The 15848-nt window shown below is 35.0% G+C and overlaps 4 protein-coding genes and 1 long non-coding RNA gene across 5 annotated transcripts in view; 4 read left to right on the forward strand and 1 right to left on the reverse strand.

The window, feature by feature from the left end:
- Positions 1–15848, forward strand: part of LOC145218392 (beta/gamma crystallin domain-containing protein 1-like) — a 64378-nt gene that overhangs the window by 7023 nt on the left and 41507 nt on the right. The gene's annotated exons all lie outside the window — the stretch shown is intronic.
- LOC145218099 (gamma-crystallin N-A-like) lies at positions 756–4584 on the forward strand. The gene is made up of 8 exons (XM_080085493.1): positions 756–764; positions 976–1097; positions 1752–1859; positions 2050–2158; positions 3403–3524; positions 3732–3858; positions 4090–4214; positions 4411–4584. The coding sequence occupies exons 1-8, from the start codon at positions 756–758 to the stop codon at positions 4535–4537; spliced, it is 849 nt and encodes a 282-aa protein (XP_079941619.1). The 3' UTR covers positions 4538–4584.
- Positions 6478–7329, reverse strand: LOC145218427 (uncharacterized). Its single transcript, XR_013857604.1, has 2 exons — positions 7067–7329; positions 6478–7010 (listed from the first exon to the last, which is right to left on the reverse strand). It is a non-coding gene; the product is annotated as an uncharacterized LOC145218427 (long non-coding RNA).
- Positions 11573–12277, forward strand: LOC145217461 (beta/gamma-crystallin-like). The gene is made up of 3 exons (XM_080084731.1): positions 11573–11638; positions 11860–11981; positions 12135–12277. The coding sequence occupies exons 1-3, from the start codon at positions 11630–11632 to the stop codon at positions 12271–12273; spliced, it is 270 nt and encodes an 89-aa protein (XP_079940857.1). The 5' UTR covers positions 11573–11629; the 3' UTR covers positions 12274–12277.
- Positions 13384–15774, forward strand: LOC145218102 (gamma-crystallin N-A-like). The gene is made up of 6 exons (XM_080085497.1): positions 13384–13499; positions 14369–14435; positions 14622–14743; positions 14951–15077; positions 15309–15433; positions 15630–15774. Exons 1-6 carry the CDS (start codon positions 13384–13386, stop codon positions 15754–15756), a joined length of 684 nt encoding a protein of 227 aa, XP_079941623.1. The 3' UTR covers positions 15757–15774.

Here is a 15848-nt window from a genome sequence, read left to right on the forward strand (position 1 = left end):
TCGGACTTGAAAATAAGATGCTTCAAAACCATTCGCAAATCATGTGAGAATATTAACCCAAAGCGGGTATCCAAGATTGAATTATAATGTTTTTTTGGTGACAAACCCTCACCCCGACCCTAATAGCTCTGACCATCAACATTTTCAACATATTTGGTAGCGTATTTTTTTATTTTTTTTAGGTATTGTACCGGATTACAGAGTACCAGTACAGGAGCATTATCCTGACCTGACAAGGACTGAATCAGGCAACTTTTTTGGGGGGTTGCTCTATGTTAAAAAAATATATATCCAGCTAGTTGTTCATTAATCACAAAACATAATGCAACATTAGGAAAGGAACCGCATCGAATTTCTGGTATTATTCCTGTTTTGTTCAATATAATGACTCGTCAAATGCATTTTCATTTCCAGACAGAGTGCTTACTCGTTTCCGTTTTTGTGAATAGAAACCGACATGTAAGCGCTCAGTTCGTCGGTAACAATGAATGTTCTAAGCTGTTGCATTGCAGCTCATTGTGTGAATGCGACCAGCGAAAGGTTGCAAGGCGAATGAACAAACCGTTTTACGCTTAACCCCACACCAATGCTTTCAGTAAAACAGGCAAAAATCAGTGCCATGTACTATCGTAATGTAAAAATGCACTTTGATCGAAAAAAAGATAAACATACTAGAATAATTACATTTTTTTTCTTGTAGTAAAGTACATTTTGAAAATTGTATTGTTTGTTCACGCACCGAATACAAAGAACTAATGTCAAAGGTAAGTAAGATTTTTGTAACCTATTTAAAATCAATTTTTATATTAACTGCAATCACTTATTGTTTTAAATTTAACCTCATACCCATTCCAATTCAAGAAAATATTACCACAAAGAGCGAAAATTGCAATGTGTTGTTTGAAATTTGCAATTCGCTTATCTTGACCACACCACGGTTAAAAGATCGATTTACTGTATGTGTATTTTTTACAGATTACCCTCTACGAAAAATTAGACTTTGGCGGAGATACGGTCATATTGACTTCTGCATGTGACAACCTTCGCCCACTCGGTATGAATAACCGAGTGTCGTCGCTTAAAGTGGAGGGAGTGCCGTACGTACATTTTAAAACATAATCTGCACATTTTTCAAATACTATTTTCCAAGTTTATCCTAATTTGTGCTTAATGGTTACATCGAACGCAAACACTTACTTTAAATCGTATCCGCAACTTCTACAGATAACTATGTAATTCCCAAATTAATGTTTGTCGACGTGCAATAACGAATGTGCACTGTGATGAAACTTAATATTTCCTGCAGATGAGATGTTTACGAAGAGTTTAGCTACCAGGGTAAGAAATATACTTTGCAACCTGGGAACTACGCAAGCTGGACAGACTGGCGTGGCACGAATGACAAATTATCTTCCGCAAAGTCAGCTTCATCAGTAAGGCGTCAAACAAATTACATTTTTGTGAATATTTTTTTCATACAATTACTTTTTTAACTAACAAAAATTGGTCGTCACGCCCCAACGCTGTCAATCTTCTTGCTTGTTAAGTCGTTAAAATACGAAGCATACAGACCCTTTATACGAAACCATTTAACCCAACAAGACGCAATAATCAAAAAAATAATAACCGATACATTTTGTGACTAAACTTCAACATCGCAAACGTTAGAAAAACTACTACTTTTAAAAGGTCACTAGAGTCATGAAGGACAATTGTTGACGTTTTTGTTTTTCAGATTATACTTTATTCAGACGAAAACTTTGGTGGAAAAAAACTTGTGTAACGGAGGCATGTGGTTTGCTCAGTGATCACGGAATGAATGACCAAGTGTCATCCGCCAAAGTTGTTGGAGAAATGAGGCAAGTTTTCGAAAACCCAACTGTACCAAAAGTTGTATAGCATAATGTTTGCATAGTAAAAAGTGATTTATTAATATTTGGTCTACGTTAAATATTTTTATTTACCTCATTATATGTACATGTAAACGTGCCAACAAGCTTATGTGAAAACCATTTTTTGTTACGACCTAAATTCATCTAAACTTTGCAGTTGGGTTGTTTACGATGGTTGTGACTTCTGGGGTGCAAGCCACACACTCCCACCTGGCGACTACCCGCATTGGACATCTTGGGGTGGAGCAAACGACAGAATGTCTTCCGTGAAACCAGCAAAATAAAAATAAAACAAATATATCTATGTTGTACTTATAATATGACTTCACGTTTTTCTGATTTTTGACTTTTCAATGTATTATCAAGTAGAATAATAAAGTATTTATGCAGAATGTTAAATAATACCGAGTTTGTATTTTTTGGCCGAGCGGTTAGTAGGAGAAATATCACAACATGGAGAAAAAATACCGAGCCTCACGGAAGTTGATTTGTGATTTGCGGTGGCATTTACAAGAATCCCCCATCCAAAGATTAGCAAACCGTAGTCCGACTATCACTGAAATTGACTGGTATATAAGGGAAAATCACGACCAAATGGTAAGGTAAGCCTGTCCCAGACATAGTAAATATACACTTGATTGGGATTCCGATTCAGAAACGTCCTAGGTTAGTATTAAACAAAAGTATGAATTGCTTTTAAGCTTACGAGTTTGTATTTCGTCGGTACCAATTAATTTGTGGTTGGGTTTGCCTATGCTGGGAATATTTTTAGATAGTTATTCAATTACTAACAACTGTCACAACACACATAAATCAATCAATTTAATTAATTTGTTTCAGCGCTAAAAACAAATAAAAAACAGAAAAGGAAATGGACATCATGAGACCGGCGTCAAATTGCTAGTATTGTTCCTGTTTTGATGTTTATAAATACTTGTTGAATGCAATCATTTCCTTGCACTGTGCCCATCCGTTTATGTGTATAAAAACCAACCAGTAAGCGATCAGTTCGTCGGCAGCAGTTACCGACAACTTACAAATCTTAAAGTTTTGTTGCGTTTGCAGGTGTCTGTGTAAAATTCGACACATGAAAAGGTTTCAAAAGCAAATGAATAAAAACTGTTTTACGCTTATAGCCACACAAAAGCTTTCAGTAAAACAAGTTGAAATCAGTACCGATGCCCTCGTGTATTAAATGTAACAATGCCTTAGGATGAACGTTTTGAAATATTAGAATAACTGCATTGTTTGTTTTAGTAAAGTAGATTTTAAGAATTGTATTGCATTTGGCAACAACACCGAGTACAAAACAATCATGTCTAGGGTAAGTAAAATTTTTGTAACTTATTAAAAATACATTTTTTATAAAAATAGAATAAATTTTTCTAATTAGAGAAAATGTTCACCACAAAAAGCGAAAATTGTAAGGTGTTGTTTAAAATTTGCAATTCGGTTGTCTTGACCACACCGTGGTTGAAAGATCAACTTGCTGTATATGAATTTTTTTCAGATTATTCTCTACGATGAAACAGACTTTCGCGGAAAAAAGGTCGAATTGACTTCTGCATGTGAGGACTTTCGCCAAATTAACTTAAATGACCGAGTGTCGTCCATTAAAGTGATCAGAAAGCCGTACGTGCAACTTAATCTGAACATTTTTCAAATACTAATTTTTAAGTCTGTCCTGATTTGACTGTTCTTAATGGTAATATTGAACGCAAACACGTACGTTAAATCGTATTCGTAACTTGTACTGATAACTTTGTAATTCCCAAAATTTATGTGTGTTGACGTGCAATAACGAATGTGTACTGGGATGAAAATTTGGATTTTTTGCAGATGGAATGTTTACGACGACAGAAACTTCCAAGGTCAGAAATACACTCTAAACCCTGGGGAATACGCAAGCTGGACAGACTGGCAAGGCAGAAACGACCAATTATCTTCCGCGAAACCAGCTGCAACAGTAAGGCGTCAAACAAATTACATTTTTGTGAATATTTTTCAAATATTTTTTCACAAAAACATTGATCGTCACCTTCCAACACTCCCGATCTTCTCGCTGGTGAAATCGTTTATTTTGTGATTTAACTATATTTTGTGATTAAACTTCAACATCGCAAATGTTAGAAAAACTAAGACTTTTAAAAGGTCACTAAAGTCATGAAGGACAATTAGCGGTGTTTTTGTTTTTTAGATTGTTCTTTATACGGACGAAAATTTTCGTGGAAAAGAAATTTTTGTAACTGAGGCATGTGCTGTTCTCAGTGACCTAGGAATAAATGACCAAGTGTCATCCGCCAAAGTTGTTGGAGAATTGAGGTAAATGTTCGAAAACCCAACTATACCAAAATTTGCTTAGCATAATGTTTACACAGCAAAAATGTAATTTATTAATAATTGGTCAATGTTACATATTTTTATTCACCACATCATTAGTACATGTAAAGGTGACGCCACGGACAAGCTTGTGCGAAAACCTTTTTTTATTAGGACCTAAGTTTATCTAAATTTGCAGTTGGGTTGTTTATGATGACTTTAACTTCGAGGGAACAAGCCACACACTCACACCTGGCATGTACCCGCATTGGACAGTTTGGGGCGGAGCAAACGACAGAATGTCTTCCGTGAAACCAGCGGAATAAAAATAATGCAAAAATAGCTATGTTGTAGTTACAAAATGACTTCACGTTATTCGGATTTGTGACTTTTCAATGTATTATGAAGTAAGATAATAAAGTATTTGTGGAGAGTGTTATACATTACGGATTCTTTATTTTGGAAAGCGGTTAGTAGTTACCCTCACAACATTTGAAAATTACTTTACGAAAGTTATTGTTACACACCAATTTAGAAATAAAATCCTTGATGCACATCGATTATTTTTAACATAATTAAAATTTTCTACTTAAGATTAGTGGCGATTGTTAGTAAAATAAAAGTTGTGAAGTCAGTGATATTTAAAACGTAGTATACCTCTGAACAAACTATACGCTTGTTAATTTTCTTTGCAAAATGGTAATGCGATTACGAATTTTGAAACGTTTGATTTGTAAACTAAATTAATTAAACAAGTATCATTTATGGAAACTCGATCCTCTGCACTTTTCCATGAAAGTGCTTACGAGACCACAAGAACTTACTAATACAGTGGTTCTTAACCGGTGGGAAATTTTTCACTAGTGGGAAATTTAATGTTTTTGGAGGGAAATTATGTGAGTCAGAAGTCACCAAACTCGGGCCCGTGGGTTGAAATTAACCGTTGAAAGTTAATTTAATACAATATTTTCCGCAACAACATGTAAGATTAACTTAGTTTTCACCTAGTTTTGCAAGGCGCATAAAATCCAAAAATCGTTTGTTACGTCACAGACATTACTAAAAGTATCAATGACTTTGTTATTGTTCGCGAATAAATGCATTTGATCTGTTGATTGTGATGCAATAAATGACTAATGCAAGTACATCAGATTTTTCAAAATTCCACCTGATATTACTTTCTCACGAAATCACTATTCAAACTAAATAAGATTGCAGTATCCCTTTAAGGTCCCGACCAAATCGCTTCACAAAATTATTTCGATTAAAGAATATTTTTTTTGTTAATGTTGGGCACAAAACATCATTATAAAAATAACAGAGGGGGAAATTCGAACTTGGTGATTTACTTAAAGAGCCCCGGCACCGGAAAATTATTTTTTAATATGTTGTTTGTCGTATTTTTATAAACACGATTTCCAATTTAAAACCACAAAAATCGATGTTGCTAGTCAAATATTTATGTTTTAAATCTAAAAACACTGACACCTTGCGGATATTTTGTCACTGAGCTCAAACGCCATGTGACGTCACCTCGTACCAACTTGGTTTGGAGCTTGTTTGTAGTCGGTGGTTGTTAACGTTCTGCGACGCCAATTACGTTAGTTAGTTTAGGTATTTTGGTGTTTAAATGTTTTCATTTTTATACTCAAGTGTGAAAAAATGCCTGCAGTGTGTTCTTTGTATGGTTGCAATTCAAGAGGAAATCAAAAGGCCAGCAATATGACACTTTTTCGCTTTCCAAATATAAAGCGATTGCGGTCAGCTTGGATTAAATTTGTTAACGTGAAAAAAGGGACCAACGAAATACAGTGTTCTTTGTAGCCTACATTTCACAGATGAATGTTTTACAAATAAAATGCAGCAGACAGGGGTATGGCAAAAGTTCTGGTGTTAAAGCCAAATGCCATTCCATGTATTCATTAGAACAGTCTTCTTCAGCAAGAAATGGCATTGAGAGCAGTTGCAAGAAAAGTAGCACATGGTATGCTTTAATTAACTGTTTTCTGACATAATCTCATTTAACATTATAGTTTTTAATATTACCATTATGTCATACTAATTTAGTTTATTGTCATGCCATTTACTTGGTAATAACAAAAAAGTGTGGTTATGAAAAAAAGGTGTGATAATATCAATACATTTTCATTTGGGAACCACCCAATCTAAGCTATGAACCAAAATACATTGTGTGTAAAGGAAAACTTCTTTACCTCTTAAAGATTTCCCTGGACACTCAGCTAAATTTAGTACATACACAATGATGGATGATGGATCTTTGCAACAATAAAATTGTTGCTATTAACCTTGTTAATGTATTCAGATGGTAATTTCATAATATTTTCTAGAGCAATGAAGTGGCAAACAGCAATGATATGGAAAAAGGATTCTTGGGATGCATTGAAAACATCACAAGCAAAGGATTGTTTATTAAAGCCTTTGTGACTGACAGGCATCCACAAATCATTAAATACATTAGTGAAGAATCGTCAGAAACAAATCATTATGTTTGGCATGTAGCTACAAGTATGATAGAAATAAAAGATGAGCATACACCGGTATATTTGTGTTTATGGTTTTCAATTCAGAAATCCAAAAGAAACTGACAGCACTTTCTAACAAAGCATGTTGCAAAGAGTTGGGACCTTGGGTGAAAAGCATATGCAACCACATGTATTGTTGTGCAGCAACATCACAAGGGAATTCACAACTTATAGTTGACAAGTGGCTGTCAGTCTGGCAACGTAACTCTGAAGTCTTCCCCAGCACCATTCAACAAATTTTCTGTAGGCAGTATACCTGTAACGCATAGAGATTGCTGGTTGCATGTTAGTAGTTAGTACAGTAAAACTTACTCGTGACGGGTGTTAATTACCCTCATCATGATTTCCCAATTGACGTTTAAATCGATAACATGCTGCTTCTAATACACGTTGAGACATGTAGATTCAAATCCAGGATATACTTTTATACAAAGCAGATTCGACTCGGAATATTCGTTGAACTTGGCTAACTGCTGTTGCACTTACTAATTTCATGGCAGCAAACGCATGATTTTCTCTCCTCCATTATCACATAGTTAGTACATAAACACCTACAATAATTCTGTTACGTGGAAAATACCCTTTGTCAACAACAAAACATCTACCTCTTTAAGCAAACAGTTGTTATTTATTGCTTAACTGTCAACTACGTATACTACGTTAGTTTTATCAGTTGTAAACAATAAAAAAAATGTACGCATCAAAGCTTAAACAAGCAATAAAAACAACAGCTGATCAACGCCATTGTTAGAAGTTGGTACGAGGTGACGTAACAATCGCTGCTACATATCAAACCAAGGTGTCGCTCGAGAGCTCATTGTTTGATTGAATATCTCGAAAACGAGAAATCATAGGACAAAAAAATTAGTGATTCGGAATCCTTGATTTTTGGCAATTCTAAATATCTAAAATGTAGAAAAAGTCACATCGCCGCTGCCGGGGCCCTTTAAGTGGGAAACCACACCAAAAAGGTTAAGAACCACTGAACTAATAAATTAAACGCTTAAATTAATTTTCAAAACGTTTGTTGTGTACACTAAATTAATTAAACAAGTATTATTTCCTTCATGGAAACCTGATCCTTTACACGCTTTTCATGAAAGTGTTTACAAACCGACATGAAATGAAAGATGAAACATTAAAATTGTATTTATTTGTTAGCTAAGCATATGTTGTTTGTTGCCATCACCAAATCTGTGTTTACGACAGTATTAGGTGAAAATGGAAAAGGATTAGAACATATAAGACAATCAATACCTCGTAAACACGAAATATCATTGTTACACTTTTACTTGCCAACAAATACCGCACCAATAAATAAGCTATTGCTGCCTAGTATCAAGCTTATAGAGCTCTTGCCAGAAGAGCTCTATAAACAGACCGCACCAACTCGTTAAATGTTGAAAACAAGATTTCTGGTTTTGTGGAATATAGGTACACTATTGCTTTGCACGAACCATACACGATACTTCATGAAGAAAAATATAAGTGGAGTTGCTGTTACATGCCAAATTAACAAAACTTGAAATTAAATGCTTCGAAACCGATTTAATTAAGGTTCATGCAAAAAAACAAGAAAAATATATAACAGTCCAGTTTCACAGGACTTAAAACTAAAATGGCTTCAAAAACATTTGTGAGCATTTGGCGTTCAATTAGAGTCTATGGAACAGAAATTAGGTTAGAAGGGTTTGCAGTTTCTCACAATAACTGTTCCCAGACAAATACTTGGTTGATAAATGCTGCAAACCGAGCACAAATTCTGCAAACTGTAGCGGAAACTATATTGACAACAAGTACCAGGAGCGCTGGTATTGCAATGGTATTCTATTTGATTAATGGTAGTCGCATTTTAATGAGGGCTCCATATGTTTCGTAGGAAAAGTTTTTGCTAAATTAATTAAAACAGTATGATTGGTTTGGGGAATTTTACAAACCCAAGAGGCACTGGTAAATGCACTGCTGTTTATAGTTCTTGTATAATAGAAGAAATGCTTCAAAACCATTCGCAATTCATGTGAGAATATTAACCCAAAAGGGGTATCTAAGATTGAATTATAATGTTTTTATAGTGACAAACCCTCACCCCGACCCTAATAGCTCTGGCCATCAACATCCTCAACAGACGTGTATGTAGCACAGGGGTTCCCAACCGGTGGTACGCGTACCACTAGTGGTACGCGAAGGTTTTTTAAGTGGTACGCGAGTAGCTTTCGTTTTTTTTTTCACAAAAATTTGGATTCACAACTTTCTATTTTGTTTATCTGGTTTTGTTTACAAAAAAATTTCCCCAAGCCTCTTCTTATTGTTACGTAACTATTTCTGTTGTTTCGTATCATTACGATCTACAAACTACAGGTCATGTCAATTGCCAACAAGAAGCACAGTTGCTTTGAAAAGCCGTACAACGCTGTGGGACAGTGGGCGTTGATTACGGCAAATGATTGCTCAGCCAATTGGTGGACAGTAAACAAGCAAAAATATCATTAAATTTGCTTTAGTGTTATTTTAGTAGGCCAATATTATTATTCTTAATAAAATATGTTTCGATTAAATAAGTTGTTCTGCAAGAAGTGGTACGCGTGGCAGTACAAAGCGTCGAAGTGGTACGAGATCGAAAAAAGGTTGGGAACCGCTGATGTAGCAGGATCATTTCCCTGACCTGACAAGCTCCGGCGAATTATTTTTTTAATTTCCTTTTTATGAGAAAAGTCAAACGTTTTGAATATTGTGGCAAGATTACTCAAAAAAATAAACAATTACGTAAGAATACAACGTTGATCAAAAAGTAAAGGCAAAGTCGTATACCACAAAAACGTTTCTACAAATATATTTCGTGTATTCGGGAACCGAATATTTTTCAGGGGTTTGGAGGTCAATCCTTAAGCTAAAATTATCTCCTTGAACTGTGCATAGTTTACAAGCTTATACAGTGCATAAGAGGGCCCAGAAAAAAACATGCTTTACCAGGGTGAGTGCAAAACTTGCAAACACATGGCCAAATTGTTCAGGAAGCCTGTTTCACGCAATTACATTTAAGACCTGATCGGGACTTTTTTTTCGGAAACGTCCTGGGTTCGAACCCGATAAATTAATTAAAAAATTGAAAATATGAATAGATTTTAAGCTTTTGAGTTTGTGCTTTGATGTACCAAGACGAATCGTGGCTGGGTTTGCTCTATGCTGGAAAAAAAATTTCCAGCTAGTTGTTCATTAATAACAATTGTCGCACGCACATTAAGGCAACATTAGGAAATTAATTTTATAAGAGCCGCATCGAATTGCTGGTATTGTTACTGTTTCGGTGAGTATGATAAATTGTTCAATGCATTTTCGTTTCCAGACAGAGTGCTTACCCGTTTCCTTTTTTGTGAAAAAACGACATGTGAGCGCCTAATTCGTCGGCAACGTTTTAAGCTATTGCATTGCAGCTCTTTGTGTGAAATGCGACGCGCGAAAGGTTGCAAAGGCAAATGAACCAAAACCAATGCTTCTTCCGTGAAACCAATGCTTTTAGTAAAATAAGCAAAAATCAGTGACAATACTCTCTTAAAAACTTTCTTCATCATGTTCTGTTCTCATTCAACACGGAATGAATGACCAAGTGTCATCCGCCAAAGTTATTGGATAATTGAAGTAAATTTTCGAAAACCTAACTGTAACAAAAGTTGCATAGCATAATGTTTGCACAGTAAAAAGTGATTTCATTATAATTGCTATATGTTAAATATTTTTATTTACCACATCATTAGTACATGTAAACGTGACGTTACCAACAAGCTTATGTGAAAACCTTTTTTATTACGACTAAAATTCATATAAATTTTGCAGTTGGGTTTTTTATAATATGTCACCACGTTACTCGGACTTGTGACTTTTCAATGTATTATGAAGTAGAATAATAAAGTATTTTTGCGGAATGTTATACATTACCGATTCTGTATTTTTGGGGAAAAAATACTGAGCCTCACAACAGTTGACATGTAGTTTACCAAGCAACCCCAACACGTGTAGTGCATTTCAAAATAGTGGCATTCACAAGAACCCGCATCCAAAGATTAGCAAACCGTAAAAAAAACATGCTCTTACAGGGTATAAATACCTTCGTCAGGGTTTTGAGCTTTGTGGTTAGCATAAATACTCTTTTCCAAGTTAAGTTAAAAATTAGGGGGAAAGCACGACCAAATGGTAAGGTAAGCCTGTCCCACACATAGAAATATACACTTGATCGGGATTCCAAATTAAAACGTCCTAGGTTAGAACCCAATGAAATAATCAAAAAAATATGAATTGCTTTTAATTTTTCGAGTTGGTGTTTTGTCGGCACCAATTAATTTGTGGTTGGGTTCACCAGTGCTGGGGAAATATTTTCAGCCAGTTATTTAATTATCAACGACTGTCACAAACACATTAATCAATCAATTTAATTAATTAGTTTCAGCCCCAAAAACAAAATAAAAACAGAAAAGGAAATGGATATTATGAGACCGGCGTCAAATTGCTGGCATTGTTCCTGTTTTGATGTTTATAATAACTTGTTAAATGCGTTCATTTCCAGGCAGAGTGGTTACTTGTTTCCGTTTCTGTGTATAAAAACCGGCCAGTAAGCGATCAGTTCGTCGGCAACGGTTACGGACAACTTTCAAATCATAAAGTTCTGAACTGTTGCATTTCCAGGTGTCTGTGTAAAATGCAACAAATGAAAATTGTTTAAAAGCAAATGAATAAAAATTGTAGCGATGCTCTGATGTATTAAATGTAAAAATACCTTAGGTTGAAAGTTTTTGAAATATTAGAATAACTCCATTTTTTGTTTTAGAAAAGTAGAATTTCAAAATTGTATTGTGTTTGTTCACAAAACCGGAAACAAAAAACATGTCAAAGGTAAGAAAGATTTCTTATATGGTAATGAAAATAACATTTTTATGTAAACTGCAATCACTTATAGTACTAAATTTAACCACATATCAATTCCGATTGAAGAAAGTGTCAACCACAAAGAGCAAAAATTTTGGAATTGTTGATTAAAATTTAAAAATTGCAAACCGGTTGTCTGCACGACATCCTAGTAGAAAGGTAAACTTACTAGGTGTGAAATTTTTCAGATTATCCTTTACTCAGATACGGACTTCGCTGGAAAAAGGGTCGAAATGACTTTGCCATGTGATCGCCTTGATCAATACGGGTTGAATGACCAAGTGTCATCAATAGTAGTTCATGGAGGAGAGTAAGTATAAATTTGGGAAACATTTTCAAAATAGAAGTTCCACAGTATTAAAGTTATTTTTGTTTATTGGCGCTATTGTTAACACTGTCACTGACCAGCCGACGTTAAAAGCATAACACAAAAACTTGCGATATCAATCATTAAATATTGCAGTTGGGTTGTCTACGAAGACTTTAACTACAAGGGAAAAAGCTACACACTCAAACCCGGCAGGTACCCGATTTGGACAGCTTGGGGAGGAGCAAACGACAAAATATCTTCGGTGAAACCAGCGAAAAATATGTACTTATAATATATCATCACGTTATTCGGATTTATGATCATTTAATGCATTATGAAGTAGAATAATAAAGTATTATTCAGAGTGTTATAAATTACCGATTCTGTATTTTTGGCGAGCGGTTAGTAGTTACCCTCATAACATGAAGAAAAAATACTGAGTCTCACAACAGTTGATTTGCAGTTTGCCAAACAACCCGACACAGGGGAATAGTGACATTAACAAGAATCCCCTATCCAAAGATTAGCAAACCGTAGTTCAACTAAGTTATCACTAAAATACACAAAGGTAAAATCAATAAAGCGGTATATTAAAATTTAAATTTAAACCTAAACAACATGTTATTGAAAGGTAAAACATCTTCGACAGGGTTTTGAGCTTTGTGGTTAGGGTATAGGCCAGTGGTTCTCAACCTTTTTTACTATGCGACCCCCTTTAGAGATTTTCTAACACCACGCGACCCCTTTACACACGCACACACACAGGAAGTTTAACTACCAGCATGTGTTGATTGTGTTCATCACACATTTGCAATCTAACGTGGCTGCAATAGTTCGGCGTTTTGCTGTATTCCGGAAAACGCCTATTTTTCACTAACTATTTCACTATTTCGTGTTTTTTTATGTTAAGAAAAACCAAAACCCGCAATTATAGAAGTATACAATCGCAAATATTGTTGCGCCCGTTCTAAATCAAACGGTCGTGTGAGTTACTATATGCTAAACAAAAGTCACAGGGAAAGTTTTTTTGATACAGATAAAATAATTCCGTGTTCGGTTGCGTCTCCGCGACCCCCTCAAAAGTGCTTGGCGACCCCTTGGGGGATCGCGACCCAATCAATCAATCAATCAATCAATTTAATTAATTTGTTAAATTGTTCCTGTTTTGGTGTTTACGTACATTTTAAAACATAATCTGAACATTTTTAAAATGCTTTTTTTCAAGCATATCCTAATTTGACTGTTCTTAATGGTTACATTGAACGCAGACCCTTACGTTAAATAGGATTCGTTACTTGTACAGATAACTACAGATGACTCCCAAAATTAATGTGTGTCGATGTGCAATAACGATTGTGTACTGGGATGAAAGCTTGTATTTCCTGCAGATGGATTGTTAACCATGACAAAAACTACCAAGGTCAGAAATATACTCTACAACCTAGTGGTAACTACGGAAGCTGGACAGACTGAATTGGCATATACGAACAAATATCTTCCGCGAAACCAGCTCCAACAGTAAGGCGTCAAACAAATTACATTGTTGTAAGAGTCATTAAGGACAATTTTAGACTGGTGTCCACAAAGGTAACATCAATAAAGCCGTATTTTTAAATCAAAATTTAAACCTAAAAAACATGTTCTTGCAAGGTATAAGTACCTTCGCCAGGGTTTTGAGCTTTGTGGTTAGCATACATAGAATTCAATGTTAGGGGGAAAGCACGACCTAATGGTAAGGTAAGCCTGTCCCACACACAGTAAATAAAAACTTGATCGGGATTCCGGTTCAGAAACGTCCTAGGTTAGTATTAAACAAAAGTATGAATTGCTTTTAAGCTTACGAGTTTGTATTTTGTCGGCACCAATTAATCTGTGGTTAGGTTCGCCTATGCTGGGAGAAATATTTTAGCCAGTTATTCAATTACTAACAACTGTCACAACACACATATATCAATCAATTTAATTAATTTGTTTCAGCGACAAAAACAAATAAAAAACAGAAAAGGAAATGGACATCATGAGACCGGCGTCAAATTGCTAGTATTGTTCCTGTTTTGATGTTTATAAATACTTGTTGAATGCAATCATTTCCCTGCACTATGACAATCCATTTCTGAGTATAAAAACCAACCAGTAAGCGATCAGTTCGTCGGCAGCAGTTACCTACAACTTACAAATCTTAAAGTTATGTTGCGTTTGCAGGTGTCTGTGTAAAATTCGACACATGAAAAGGTTTTAAAAGCAAATGAATAAAAATACTTATAGCAACACAAAAGCTTTGAGTAAAATAAATTGAAATCAGTACCGATGCCCTCGTGTATTAAATGTAACAATGCTTTAGGATGAAAGTTTTTGAAATATTAGAATAACTGCATTGTTTGTTTTAGTAAAGTAGATTTTAAGAATTGTATTGCATTTGGCAACAACACCGAGTACAAAACAATCATGTCTAGGGTAAGTAAAATTTTTGTAACTTATTAAAAATACATTTTTTATAAAAATAGAATAAATTTTTCTAATTAGAGAAAATGTTCACCACAAAAAGCGAAAATTGTAAGGTGTTGTTTGAAATTTGCAATTCGGTTGTCTTGACCACACCGTGGTTGAAAGATCAACTTGCTGTATATGAATTTTTTTCAGATTATTCTCTACGATGAAACAGACTTTCGCGGAAAAAAGGTCGAATTGACTTCTGCATGTGAGGACTTTCGCCAAATTAACTTAAATGACCGAGTGTCGTCCATTAAAGTGATCAGAAAGCCGTACGTGCAACTTAATCTGAACATTTTTCAAATACTAATTTTTAAGTCTGTCCTGATTTGACTGTTCTTAATGGTAATATTGAACGCAAACACGTACGTTAAATCGTATTCGTAACTTGTACTGATAACTTTGTAATTCCCAAAATTTATGTGTGTTGACGTGCAATAACGAATGTGTACTGGGATGAAAATTTGGATTTTTTGCAGATGGAATGTTTACGACGACAGAAACTTCCAAGGTCAGAAATACACTCTAAACCCTGGGGAATACGCAAGCTGGACAGACTGGCAAGGCAGAAACGACCAATTATCTTCCGCGAAACCAGCTGCAACAGTAAGGCGTCAAACAAATTACATTTTTGTGAATATTTTTCAAATATTTTTTCACAAAAACATTGATCGTCACCTTCCAACACTCCCGATCTTCTCGCTGGTGAAATCGTTTATTTTGTGATTTAACTATATTTTGTGATTAAACTTCAACATCGCAAATGTTAGAAAAACTAAGACTTTTAAAAGGTCACTAAAGTCATGAAGGACAATTAGCGGTGTTTTTGTTTTTTAGATTGTTCTTTATACGGACGAAAATTTTCGTGGAAAAGAAATTTTTGTAACTGAGGCATGTGCTGTTCTCAGTGACCTAGGAATAAATGACCAAGTGTCATCCGCCAAAGTTGTTGGAGAATTGAGGTAAATGTTCGAAAACCCAACTATACCAAAATTTGCTTAGCATAATGTTTACACAGCAAAAATGTAATTTATTAATAATTGGTCAATGTTACATATTTTTATTCACCACATCATTAGTACATGTAAAAGTGACGCCACGGACAAGCTTGTGCGAAAACCTTTTTTTATTAGGACCTAAGTTTATCTAAATTTGCAGTTGGGTTGTTTATGATGACTTTAACTTCGAGGGAACAAGCCACACACTCACACCTGGCATGTACCCGCATTGGACAGTTTGGGGCGGAGCAAACGACAGAATGTCTTCCGTGAAACCAGCGGAATAAAAATAATGCAAAAATAGCTATGTTGTAGTTACAAAATGACTTCACGTTATTCGGATTTGTGACTTTTCAATGTATTATGAAGTAAGATAATA

This window comes from Phallusia mammillata, chromosome 3 (assembly GCF_965637545.1).
Source record: "Phallusia mammillata chromosome 3, kaPhaMamm4.hap1.1, whole genome shotgun sequence".
NCBI classification, from domain to species: Eukaryota; Metazoa; Chordata; class Ascidiacea; order Phlebobranchia; family Ascidiidae; genus Phallusia; species Phallusia mammillata.